This window comes from Ovis aries, chromosome 15 (genome assembly GCF_016772045.2).
Source record: "Ovis aries strain OAR_USU_Benz2616 breed Rambouillet chromosome 15, ARS-UI_Ramb_v3.0, whole genome shotgun sequence".
NCBI classification, from domain to species: Eukaryota; Metazoa; Chordata; class Mammalia; order Artiodactyla; family Bovidae; genus Ovis; species Ovis aries.
In genome coordinates this window covers 46,565,993-46,578,095 of record NC_056068.1, presented here as the reverse complement: position 1 = coordinate 46,578,095, position 12,103 = coordinate 46,565,993, and the positions used below count along the sequence as shown (strand labels likewise).

Below are 12,103 nucleotides of genomic sequence, written 5' to 3'. Positions count from 1 at the left end.
CATCTCAGCTCCACTCTCAGCTGAGCCCCAACTGGAGGGCTCCAGCTATTCTAGCACTGCAGCAGTGACACCCCCACTTCACTTCCACTGTCCCCCTTGGCTCCCCCAATGCTCATCGACTTTCAGGCGAAAGGATTCTTCCACCCTAGCTAGAGTTGTGACCCTGGTTATCCAAGGTTATATCCATATAACCCCAAAGTTTATACCACTGCCTCCCAGCCCTGCATGACTCCTACGCATATATGGATGGATCTGTGCCACTGTGACACCCCCAAAATCTCTCCCTTTGTCCTTTACCCATCATGAGTCATGCTTCCATGAGCCCAAAAGCTCTGACCCCACAGGATGACAGAAGCTCCACAGCCCAACTCTACTTTCTCACGCCCAACCTTCTTCATACTGACTGGCATCCCAGGGCTAGCGGGTGTGCAGGCCTGGCTGACCCTGGTCTTTGGGCCCATGTATCTGCTTTCCCTGCTGGGCAATGGAGCACTGCTGGCAGTGATGCAGACAGACTCCACCCTGCATCAGCCCATGTTTCTGCTCCTGGCCACCCTGGCAGCCACAGATCTGAGCTTAGCCACATCTGTAGCTCCAGGGCTGCTGGCTGTGCTGTGGCTCGGGCCCCGGCCTGTGCCATACACTGCCTACCTGGTCCAGATGTTCTTCGTTCACGCACTGACGGCCGTGGAATCTGGTGTACTGTTGGCCATGGCCTGTGACCGTGCTGCAGCAGTAGGGCGTCCATTGCACTACCCCATCCTAGTCACCAAAGCCCGTGTGGGGTATGCAGCCCTGGCACTGGTCCTAAAAGCTGTGGCTATTGTTGTGCCTTTCCCTCTGCTGGTTGCACGATTTGAGCACTTCCAAGCCCAGACCATACACCACGTCTACTGTGCACACATGGCGGTGGTGGAGCTGGTGGTGGGTGACACAGGAGCCAACAACTTGTATGGGCTGGTGCTTTCGTTGGCTGTGTCTGGTATAGATATTCTAGGCATCACGGGCTCCTATGGGCTCATCGCCCACACTGTGCTGCAGCTGCCTACCCGAGAAGCCCGTGCCAAGGCCTTTGGAACATGCAGTTCCCACATCTGTGTCATTCTAGCCTTCTATGTGCCTGGTCTCTTCTCCTACCTCACACACCGCTTTGGTCGTCACACCATCCCCAAGCCTGTGCACATCCTTCTCTCTAACATCTATTTGCTGCTGTCACCTGCCCTTAACCCTCTCATCTATGGGGCCCACACGAAGCAGATTAGGGACCGGCTCCTAGAAATCTTCACAGTCAAAAAAAGCCAGTTCTAATGGGCAATGAAAACAAGGGAGCCTGAGGGTGGGAGAGAGGGGACACTCAGAGGAGTCTGGGGTCTGGAGGTGTGGTGTCATCTTTGTCCCATGCTCTGCATATGACTGTGACAACCACTCAACAGATATTTGCTGTGAAGTCTCGGTATACCAGTGGCATCTGTAGACTGGTCTAGCCATGCATCCTGCTTGGGAGGAGAGAGGAGATGGGCAACCATGTTGCCATGCAGAGGAGATAAGGAAAGGTGCCAGGGAATAATCCTGGGATTACAATACACATGATTTAACTTAAAACCACCCTCCTCCTTCTCCTGCAACTCTACTCCATCATTTTAACCTCAGTCTGCCCACGTTCCTACACCAAAGCTTCTCTACAGATCCTGGACCCAGGGGTCTGGAAAGAGTGACACGGCCTCTGCAAGCAAGTGCTTGGGCACCTGTCTGGGATTATAGCCCTCCCTCTATTCCTGATTCTGTTTTCAGTCTATCCTTCAGGAAGGAGTTAAGCAGGCTTATTCCCCACTTTCTGATAATTGGGATAAGGTGCCCTGGATTCCCAAATTTTTCCAAGACCCTGATCCTGAAGACATTCTCAGTTCAGAGAACCTTCTTGGTCTCTATATGTAAACCACTATTCCCACTACCCTCACTGCTCTGCCGAAGTCTCAGATATTGATGACTAGAACTTCTCTCCCTGGGCCTATAGCTTCAGGGGTCAGGGCTTCAGCTGAAAGAAATTTTGATAGCCCAGAAAAATCACTGTAACCACTTCACCTGTTTGCCAGAGATCATGATCTTCTCTTATCAACATGCCCTTTTGTGCATCCTCAAACAAGAATATAGAATTCTCAAATAAAATTCTCATCAGCACCCCCATTTGTCCTGGCCAGCATCATGAGAAGCACATGCTGTTGGTGCAATATGATGAAATAGGAATATTTCACACTGCTGTGGCTGCCAGAGAACAGAGATATTAAACAGTAAGTGTTGTGGTGTTGCCTAACATGGGATTCACTTTCTGTTAAAAAAAAAAACTCCAAACTGCAAGGACCTTGCACAGAAAGATCTTTGAGGCCAGCATTAAGTCTGGGTGCGTGATCAGTCATGTGTCCAGTTGTGTTCAACTCTGCAACCCCAGGCACTCTAGTCCATCAGGCTCTTCTGTCCATGGGCTTTCCCAGGCAAGAATACTGGAGTGGGTTACCATTTCCTCCCCCAGGGGATCTTCCCTACCCATCTCCTGCACTGCAGGAGGCTTCTTTTACTGCTGAGCCACCAAGGAAGCCAAGCATTAAGTCTAGAATGAGTATATTCTCACATAAAAGGTAGGGAGACAGTTACGCAGTCAGAGAAAGCTGTGGGCTGCACAGCCAGACCTAAGCTCTCCGGGAAAATTAACAGTGGGTACTGGAGTTAATCACGAAGACCTGAACCAGGAGCAATCAGACCACTCAGCACAGGCAGCTGGACTGAGCACCACTGGATGCCACACGGGGGGCTGCAGATCTGAAGAAAAGCAAGGGATGCCATCTCCAGGTCCTCATCAACAAGTAACTACAGAGACAGCCCAGAAGCTGTGTGATTTTCAGAGTGTTGTCACACTGAAGCTAAGTGAACAAGGGGCAAATCCAGTTTTTCTCTGCCCAAGTGCGGACTCAGTCTTTCTCAAGGCTAACCTTTTTCATGAAGTTCTGAGGTAACAAACCATCCAGACAATGATTTTGCAGATAACTTTGATAAAATTCTAACCCTAATGGGTCATCGGTCTTTTAAGATGTATACATCTTTCTCTTAGTGAAACCTCCTCAAAAAATCTATATTGACAAAATAATGAGATGTGAACAAACATGTATGCAGTAAGATATTTATTACAACATTATAAAGAAATATAAAGAAATGTGTGACAGTCCTGTGTCACACACACACACGCGCACATGCGCACACACACACACACACACACACACACACACACACACCTTCCCCCTCTGGTACATGAAAAGGGAAATCATATGCAGCCAATGTTCAAAAGCAATGAATCCTGTTCCCCACCCACCACAGGAAGCCTCTCTTCTAAGGCACCTTCACTCTGTGGTTGTGCACAACTCCCAAGGCAGCTGAGTCCAAAGCCATACATTGTCCACTGTAAGTCAAAAAGTCCACCCCCTTGGACATTTGTATTTTGTTTTGGATTGAGATTGCATACATACCTACCATGTGGTGTGTTTAGAAGGCTTTTCTGGCACGCTTACTCCTCCACAACAACCTGAGAACAATTATAAGCTCATAATCCCTTATCTATAGTTCCAAAATAAAAAAATCTCTGAAGAAACAATAGTTTGTTCATAACTTTGACCCAAAATCTGGCCTGACCCGTCACGATCATATTTATAATATTTATCTCACTTAGTGTGAATATTCATATATTTAGCTACAGAAACATTGATAGATTTGATTACAGTAGGGCACTGCCCTGAATCTCACTGGGGTATTCCTTTACGTATCATAAAGGCACTATATTCCCTTTCTAAAATCTGAATCATCCTGAATTCCAAAACATACCCATCCCAAAAGATTTCAAATAAGGGACTAGGGACCTGTAGGATTATCCCTGTAGCCCAAGAGAAGTGAAGAGACCTGTTAGGACTCTTTGTCACTCTAAAGTCTTTGCTACCAACACCATGCTATACTACCCTAGAAGTTCTTGCAGAAAGCAGCACTGTTCTCTGGTAACAGCCCCCACCTGTTTGTTCCCCTCATGCTCTCCATTCTGGTCACTCCTTAAATACGCTGATGAGCTGTGCCCCTTTCCCAAGGGAGACCACAGAAGGTGCTACAGTGGTGGAAAAACCTATGAACAGGATATGGCCCAAACAGCCCAGTCCTTGGGCTCATCAACTCCACCCAGAACTCAGCTGTCTTCTCTTTTCCTTCAACTATTTTCAGTCTCAGATTCTATGTGCCAAAAGGAAAGACAGATTTACCTAGCGTAGGGCAATAAGGGATTAGGGAGTCTGGAGAATCATGGTAATCAGACAGCAAGAGAGAGAAGACAGAGGTCTAGGACTCTGGCCAAGGAGTTGAAATGTATCCAATTTCCCCTCTAAGCCCCCGCTATGAACAAAAATCTGAAAAGAGAGCCTCATCTGATTTCACCAACAGCACATCATCCCTGCACCTGCTTCATCCACCTGCTTCTCAATCTGGATTCCCCCCTCAGGAGACAGATGTGTATTACTTCCTGCCTCTGTCTCCCAGCAGCTCTCTGTCTCTGTCCCTCTGCATCTGTCTCCTTGCACTGATGGCCAGCCTTCCCCCAAGCATCTTGTCCTTGTCTGCTCTCTACCTCTGTCCACCTCACTCAGAATTCCTTTCTAAGAGAAAAGAGGTGCCAACTATACTTTACGAGGTGACCTCTCCTCATCAGCCATAACTGAAAATGTGCCAAAGGGGCATCAGAAGGAAGAGACTTGGTTTCACGTAACAAGAAACTTGGGATTTCTGGTTTGGTCTACTGCACCTCTTCTCCCATCCTACCCGTTTCCTTTTCTCCACGCCACACTGTACTTAGACCTGCACACAGCTCTCCCAACACTCTCAGGTGAGCAGAAGGAACATGTTGATCTCTCCCTTCACCAAAAAAGAACTACTGGTTAATGGTTAAATCTGGAGTCAGGCAGGTGTGGATCTGAATCTCAGATCCTCCAATAACTCACTGTATGCCTTGCACTAAATTTATTTAACCTCTCTGAGCCTATTAATTCATCCATAAAATGGAAATGACGCTATCTACTTCAAGGATTACTAAAAGGATTCACTAAGATAATTCATTTGAAGTGTCTGGAATAGTCTCTAACACAATTTTAACAAAGATTTGAATACTAATTCTTCTCCTGGACCATGGCGCATGCTCAGTCAAAACTTTGCTCAAAGACCTGATATCCTAGCTCTGTCTAGGGTAGACAGAAGGTTGGAAGCTAGACTGACCCTCTCCTGTGGCCAGTCACTGCTCCTCTAGGAAACTCTTCCTGGCAACACTCTCTCCCACCATGGTAGGACCCTTCCCAGTGCCCCATACTCATATCTCCTCAGCCAGCTCAGACAGTGGCCAACTTTGTGGGATAACCCTACATGCTGGGGAGGGATAGGGGAGGATGCACCCCACATGCCAGGGGTCTTCGCAGGCACAGAGGAGTGGAGTGGGAAAGCAGCTACTAGAAAGACTCTCTAGAGTGGTTCTTCTCCAGGGGAAAAAAAAAAAACACTCTTCTTCAGCAAAACACCAGGTTGAGATTTTGGGGCAGAGACACAAGTGAAAACCAAAGATTAGGGCCATAAAGAGCATCCACCAGATATAAAGCAGCCTAGGAAAGGGAACAGAGGATGAAGAAAATTTTTCTTAAGTTTACCTGGGAAATTCTGGCTTCCTGAAAATTCTCTCCAGTTACTAAGGCAACACAACCCCAATTCAATTCTTATCCTCCACTCTGTCACTGCTCAGCTTGGCACCCTCCTACACACATCTGGTTTTTATTGCAATTGTAACCCACTCATTAATAATGGGTTTCAACCTAGGCTGCACATTAGAATTGCCTGGGAGCTTTTAGAATTCCTGATGCCCAGGCATATTCCTGACCAATTAAATCAAAATCCTTGGGCATAGGATCCAGGTACTAGTAATTTCTAAAGCTTTCGGTTAGTTCCAAAGTACAGCCAAGGTTCAGAACCACTGCTTTGTTCTCAGTTTAAGTCCTGATCTGTGCTTCTCCCATGTCTTTCAAGACCCCAATCCAACCTCACAAAGAAGTCATTTGCAACTGACAACAGAGCATTGCAAATTGCTTTAAGGAGGAAAGACTTGATCCTGTTTCCTTAAAGAATTCAGACCAAGAACTATACACACACACATAAACACATCCTAATGGATACCTGAATCTTCCTCCCCAACTAAAGCAGGAGAATGAATGCGTTGACTAAAAAGTATGCACTCAGGTTGTGGGTACAGTGAGGTTATGAAAGTGATTGCCCTCTCCCCACCCAAGGCCCCAACACCCAGCAGGACCTCTATGACCTCATGCTGCAGTAGGTCAGAGCCTGGCACCTGGGGTCTCACCTCCCTGGGCAGCTTGGGGTTCCTGCAGCAGCCACTGCCCTACCTAACCCCTCCTACACCCCATCATGTTGGTTGGTACCCCCCACCTGCTGACACTGGATGAAGCTGATGCCACCTGGACTCTCATCAAAGATAAGGTAAGAAAAGAGGACAAAAGAGGAAACAACACAGTGTAACCTACATAGGTCTCAGCAGCTTGTAAGTAGGAAGAGGTTGGAAGGGTGAAGACAATAATAACTAATATCTACTCAGTGCTGTCTCCTGCGTGAGGTGCTGCACTAAGTGTCCAATTTGATTACAACTGCAAAAATGGTAAGAAAGCTTCCTTGAAAGACAGTGGATGGGGAGCTATGAGAGTAGGAAGTGTTATGTTGGGGACAGACTCAGAAGGTCAGGAAGGCTTCCTGGAGTGAGTAACATTCTAGCTCTACAAGTAGAAGTTATTCACAGGGAGGGAAGAGGAATACCTGGCACATAAAGAGTGCGTAAGAAACACCTAAATGGGGGGGAGGGGGGCGGGAGTGAGTGAACAGTGTACGAACTAAAGGTAGAATATGTGCAAAAGCCAAGAAAGGGAAAAGAAAAACGTGTACTAGTGAACTGCAAGTAGTCCTCTGGAACAGAGTTCAAAGAAGTAGTATGAAAATGAGGAAGAAGAGGTACAGGGGCTAATGGTGAAAGGCCTTTCACATTTTCTAAAGAACCTGAACTTTACCTTTGACCTCTTCACAGATATTCCCTCCAGTTTAACTTCCACAGAATGAGAAACTTGGGTTTTAAACCAAAATATACAGATTTTCAGAAGCAGGCAGATTTCAGCTCTATCTGAGTTGCCGGTATCCAAAAAACCACACCAAATTTAGATGGCCACTAATTTCTGAGATTAGAGAATTTAGGAATCAATTCTGGTCATGTTATCTGAATTAAAGTGAATCTGAAACACTTGCAGAGGGCAACTCACCAAGTTTAAAACAATCATCTTGAAGTCCCCAGTAAACTCAAAGCAGCCTTAATGGCACGTAACGCCCATTTAAAATGGAGTACTTGCTCACCACAGAGGTCAGCTTCCCAGGCAGAAAGAGAAGAGTCAAGGTCCTCCCAAGAATGAGAGCAACTAGTCTCAGCAATGGGAAAGGATGGTCCTGATCAGTTGGGGTGAAGTAAATGAGCTCTTTAACTATCAGAAAGCTACACCTCCTCTGAGAATCAGAAAAACTCCCTGTCCTATTTAAACGGAAAATTTTCAGGAAAGTCAGGGTAGAGACATACAGGAAAAAAACACTGGTGATAACGTTACAAATTCAAGGAGTAGGACACATTTGAGTGACCTGGTTTCCTCTCTCCAGAACTACTGAGTTAGTGGGCACTCGTAGGACATCTCACTAAACAGGATGTGGCTCAAGGGCTCCTTATTCAGAATTCAAACCACCAAGGTACCTCCAGGAAGATAATCTTCCACCATCACTTTCATGGGCTGCCCCTGGAAGAGGCTAAATTTGCAGGAGTCTAAGTCCTCAGAACTTCCACCCAGAAGTGCAGTGGAAGCAAGCAGTGGTCTCAAATGGTGACTCTGCCAAGAACACACTCACCCTAGCACAGAGCTGAGCACTTTAGGATACCATTGGGACCCTCAGGGTAAGAATAAGGGCCTAATAAATTTTCATGGCAAAAACCAAGCACAAAAAGGCCAAGACAAGCAGGCCCAAACCAAGAGGAACTGTGATCTGTAAAAGCGTGTTGGAACTAGTATTACAAACATGAGGCCTCAAAGCCACACAAGAACTATCCTTCAGCTCAGGCAGAAGGTGTATACTAAGGGGTTATAGACATAGTATAATAAGCATGGACTTCCAAACCTATTTGTGTATCCACTCTTGGTTAATAACAGCATGCATCTAACCAATCACCTAAGAATAATCATTGAGGATGCCTTTTCCCTCACCCCTTAAGTGACCAAGTCCTACTAGTTCTATAATGTAAGTATCTTCCCCCAGGGTTTTACTTCAGGGCCTTACCATGTCTTGCCTGGAATTTTACAATGCTCTTTTCTCTGTTTTCTCTATTTTATGCCTTCTTAGACAAAATTAACTTTCTAAAATGCCTGCTTGAATCGTGCCCCTCCTAACCAGAGTTCGTCAAGTGGCTTCCCACTGTCCTCAGGATAAAATTCCCATCAGTTAGCACACACATAAGGCCTTGAATAATTAGGCTCCTGTATCCTTGTCCCTCTCCATACCCTACACTTAATATGAAATTATATGTTCCTGACTATGCCCCTCTTACTTTGTAAGTTCAAGTTTTTTCACTGGCTGTTCCCTCTGCCTGGACTGACCATTCTCTTAGCTTACTAATTCCCTCAAAGCTTAAGTATTACCACCTAGAAACTATCTTTGATCCTCTTCAATCAAAGACAAAGGCTGTTAAATCATCTGCTCTGCAGTTTGCTCTCAGAGTTGTTTTAGGACAAAGACAAAGTCTCTTGAATCTAGCAGAGTCTGGCACACAGCAGACATTCAGGCTTTGCTATAGGGAAGAACTGGGAGACAAGCAAGAAGCACCACACTTTGAGCACATTGTGGAGTGTAAAGAACACTGACAGAGGGAGGGTCCATCTAGAGCAGGCTACCAGGTTAACTAACTCCTAACCTGGCCCCTAACTCAGTCCCTGACCTATATACTGACTGCCCGCAGGTTATCGAGGAGCGCTTTGGGCCCAATGTAGTGGCAGTACCTTTTCTGTCTGATGCAGCGTGCTATGACCTACTGGGTGTTTTAGTGAAACAGTCCCGCCCAGCCCACAGCCGCCTGGCTCTGCCAGGTCGGCAGGGCCGGCGGGCACTACAACCAGTGGGGCTGCTACCAAACCTCCTGGAACAGGCAGGTTCTGAGGGTGCCTTCGCCCACTGCACTCGAGAATACTCACCAAACAGCCGAGCAGAGATAACCTATGAAGAAATGCGACTGCTGGATGGGCAGCCCTGCCGTATCCGCTTACACATGGGGGGTCTACGCAAGAAGATGGCCTTCCTGCTGCTGCCACCAGGGCAGGTGAGCCTACAGCAGTCTCTTCCCTGGCTCCGAAGCACCCACAGCATCTACATCATCTACCAGGTCTTCTCCTGTTCCTGGCTACAGCTGGGGCTGCTGCCGACAGCCCATGAGGCCCAGCTGCTCCGGTTACAACGGTCACTGCCTATTGCCTTCTCCTGCCTCAAGTTTTCACTGCAACCCAAGGGAGTGCTGGGGCCACAGAAGCCCCTGACCAAAGACCCACTGCCCCAAGGGGCCAGCTGGGCCAGACCCAGCCTCAGCATCATGCCACCTCCAGCCCCTACATCAGCCTCTGAGGACATCCCTGAAGCTGCTGATGTGCCCCCACCTGTCCCAGCCCCACCTACGCCACCTCCCCAGGAAGGGCCAGAGGGCAGACCAACCAGATTCTCCTACAAGGGCCGAAACCCCTTCCGAAGGGGGCCCCAGATGCTGTCAGGTACTGCTAGAGGAAATGAAGATGAGAGGGCTGGGATACGGTGGAGGGAAAGCGCATGGGGAGTATAGCCCAGGAATGTGTGGGCCACACGTAACTCCACACTGGACCCTGGTCAAGGGGATGGAGTAAGGGAGCCAGGGGAGGGTGAGACGGAAGCATGGTCCTGGTGAGGGGGTGGGTACAGCACAGAAGACCAGAGGGAGGGCTCAGGGAGGCAGAAAGACCAGGGCACGAGTCAAGCTGTGACTATCCCCAACCCTGGCAGAGAACTGGCTCTTCAGCCCCCGCAGCCCCCCACCAGGAGCCCAGGGTGGGGGCCCCGGGGACCCCGACCGGCACTCCATGTCCCTGCCCCTGCTGCAGGGCCTATCCTCGGAGTTCGACAGCGACGAATGAAGCTGAGGCGAAAGATGCAGGGGGCGAGGCCCCCAAGATCTGACATAGGGGTACTGGTCCCCAATAAACATCAACTGCTGCTCCCCCAAACATTCTGGGCCCATGCTGCTTCTTCCTGTGGGGGTCTGGAGGAGAAGTCCCAGCTTTTTTCCCTAGGCTTCCTGCCCCTCACCCTCTAAAGGCCTAAGTACCTTGAAACCTTGGCATCATGTCCTCACCAGAGAGAACACACCCTGACCACTTCCCCATCTATTTACAACTTTCTTGGGGCCCCAGCCCCACAAATAAAGGGTGGAAAAGAAAAATGAGCACAGAATAGAGATTTCCCTTTTATACATATTGCAACAAGTTCTCCAGAAAACATTCATCAGAAATAAATTAAAAAGTCCTCCTGCCACTGCCTCCAAACATAAAAAGGAGCCTACACCCTGGCCCCAGCCCAGGCCACTCAAGGCCCTGATTGTCCATGGAAGAAAGTTAAGGATTGAGGGGCCCGAAGCCTGAGACAGGAAGGCCAGACCCCTCCTCGGAAGTATCCAACAAGAAAGGCGAGGTGACAGCATGTGCCTGGGAGATGGCAGCCAACTCCTTGAGAAACTCAGGGAAAATGACTGCACAGTAGACAGCATTCTTGACTCGCAGAGCCTCACCTTGGCGCTCAGGGGCCCCACCCCGGGCGGGTAGGACCGGCGTCGAAGCCCCAGGGGAGCCCCCACCTAGGCCAAGTCCTGCGCCACCGTCTCTCCCAGGCTGGAGAACCATCTGTGCCGCCTGCCGAGCCCTGGTTGGACTGTGGGCATGCCGCAGGAGTAGCTCCCCCAAGGACGGCCTCCGGCTCTTCACTGGGAACAAACAGGAGTGTCGGGAAGGTTGCTGAGGTCAGGCAGAATCCCTTGGCCTGGGAGAGGAGACTTCCCCACCTCACCCTACCCCCACTCCCAGGTTCATGAACTTCTCAACTAGGACTCTTAACACCTAAGTGCTGCCTGCTCAGCCTCCTTGCCTCTATCCAGCCATCCCACCAGTCAACCATCATGCTCAGTCAACCCTTCACACACTTCACTCCCAGACAGGACCCCTCCCTTCTCCAGGTCCCTTTACCTTGAGGGGTTCTCTTACTGCTCCTCCCTTTCCAATCACTATTCTAGATCACTAAGCTCTTTCTCCCCCGTCTGTAACATGCCCTTACTTCCTGCTGCCCAGCACCCTCCTGTACTAGAGTCAAACACTTCCCCTCTCCCCCTGCTCATCTATGACACGTGAGCCACAGCCTCTGCTCCTTCAATACCCACAGGGGCTAGATATGCAATCAGAGTTCAGTGACTTTATCAGATCTGTCACACACTGCTGTCCCTCCAAGATCTACTCTCCTGAGCTACCACTTGGCCTTCCACCAATTCCTTTCCTATAACCACCAAAGCTGCCCTCCCACTGGCTGTGGCCAGAAAACTACATGTCAGTTCAAATGAACCACTGAAAATACTGCCTTCTCTCCTCTAATTTCCTGCCGACACTGCTGGCCCTGGATGTATTCTTGTCCCTGTCCAAGACCTAGGGCCTAGACTCTGGAGATCTAGTCTCCAGATCATGATATCATTCCCATCCTCTCCCTCTAATACTGGCGACAGAGATACACTGAACAGATACATTAAATGTGGCTTTTAGAGTCCATCATAACCAGGTTCATACACTTCCTCCCACCTCTTCTAGAGACTCTTTGGCATCCACATCTATCTGCTTCCCCTGGAATCCTCCAGGCTCTTCTCATGCTTCTGTAGCCCCTTCTGCCTTATTTTGTT

General features: G+C 48.7%; 3 protein-coding genes across 13 annotated transcripts in view; 2 read left to right on the top strand and 1 right to left on the bottom strand.

Annotated features, from left to right (window-relative positions):
• Nucleotides 1–345: 345 nt before the first annotated feature.
• LOC101119417 (olfactory receptor 52W1) lies at nt 346–5,592 on the top strand. Its single transcript, XM_060399981.1, has one exon. It carries the CDS (start codon nt 346–348, stop codon nt 1,306–1,308), a length of 963 nt encoding a protein of 320 aa, XP_060255964.1. The 3' UTR covers nt 1,309–5,592.
• FHIP1B (FHF complex subunit HOOK interacting protein 1B) overlaps nt 3,159–12,103 on the bottom strand; it is a 33,336-nt gene continuing 24,391 nt past the window's right edge. For all 11 annotated transcript variants that reach the window (XM_027979437.2, XM_060399979.1, XM_060399978.1 and 8 more), the window contains one exon: nt 3,159–11,146. In XM_027979437.2, coding sequence (XP_027835238.2) covers nt 10,782–11,146 — 365 coding nt within the window. In that variant the 3' untranslated portion in view covers nt 3,159–10,781. The remainder of the gene's footprint in view (nt 11,147–12,103) is intronic.
• On the top strand, nt 6,484–10,308 carry C15H11orf42 (chromosome 15 C11orf42 homolog). Its single transcript, XM_004016215.6, has 3 exons — nt 6,484–6,555; nt 9,110–9,908; nt 10,174–10,308. The coding sequence occupies exons 1-3, from the start codon at nt 6,484–6,486 to the stop codon at nt 10,302–10,304; spliced, it is 1,002 nt and encodes a 333-aa protein (XP_004016264.3). The 3' UTR covers nt 10,305–10,308.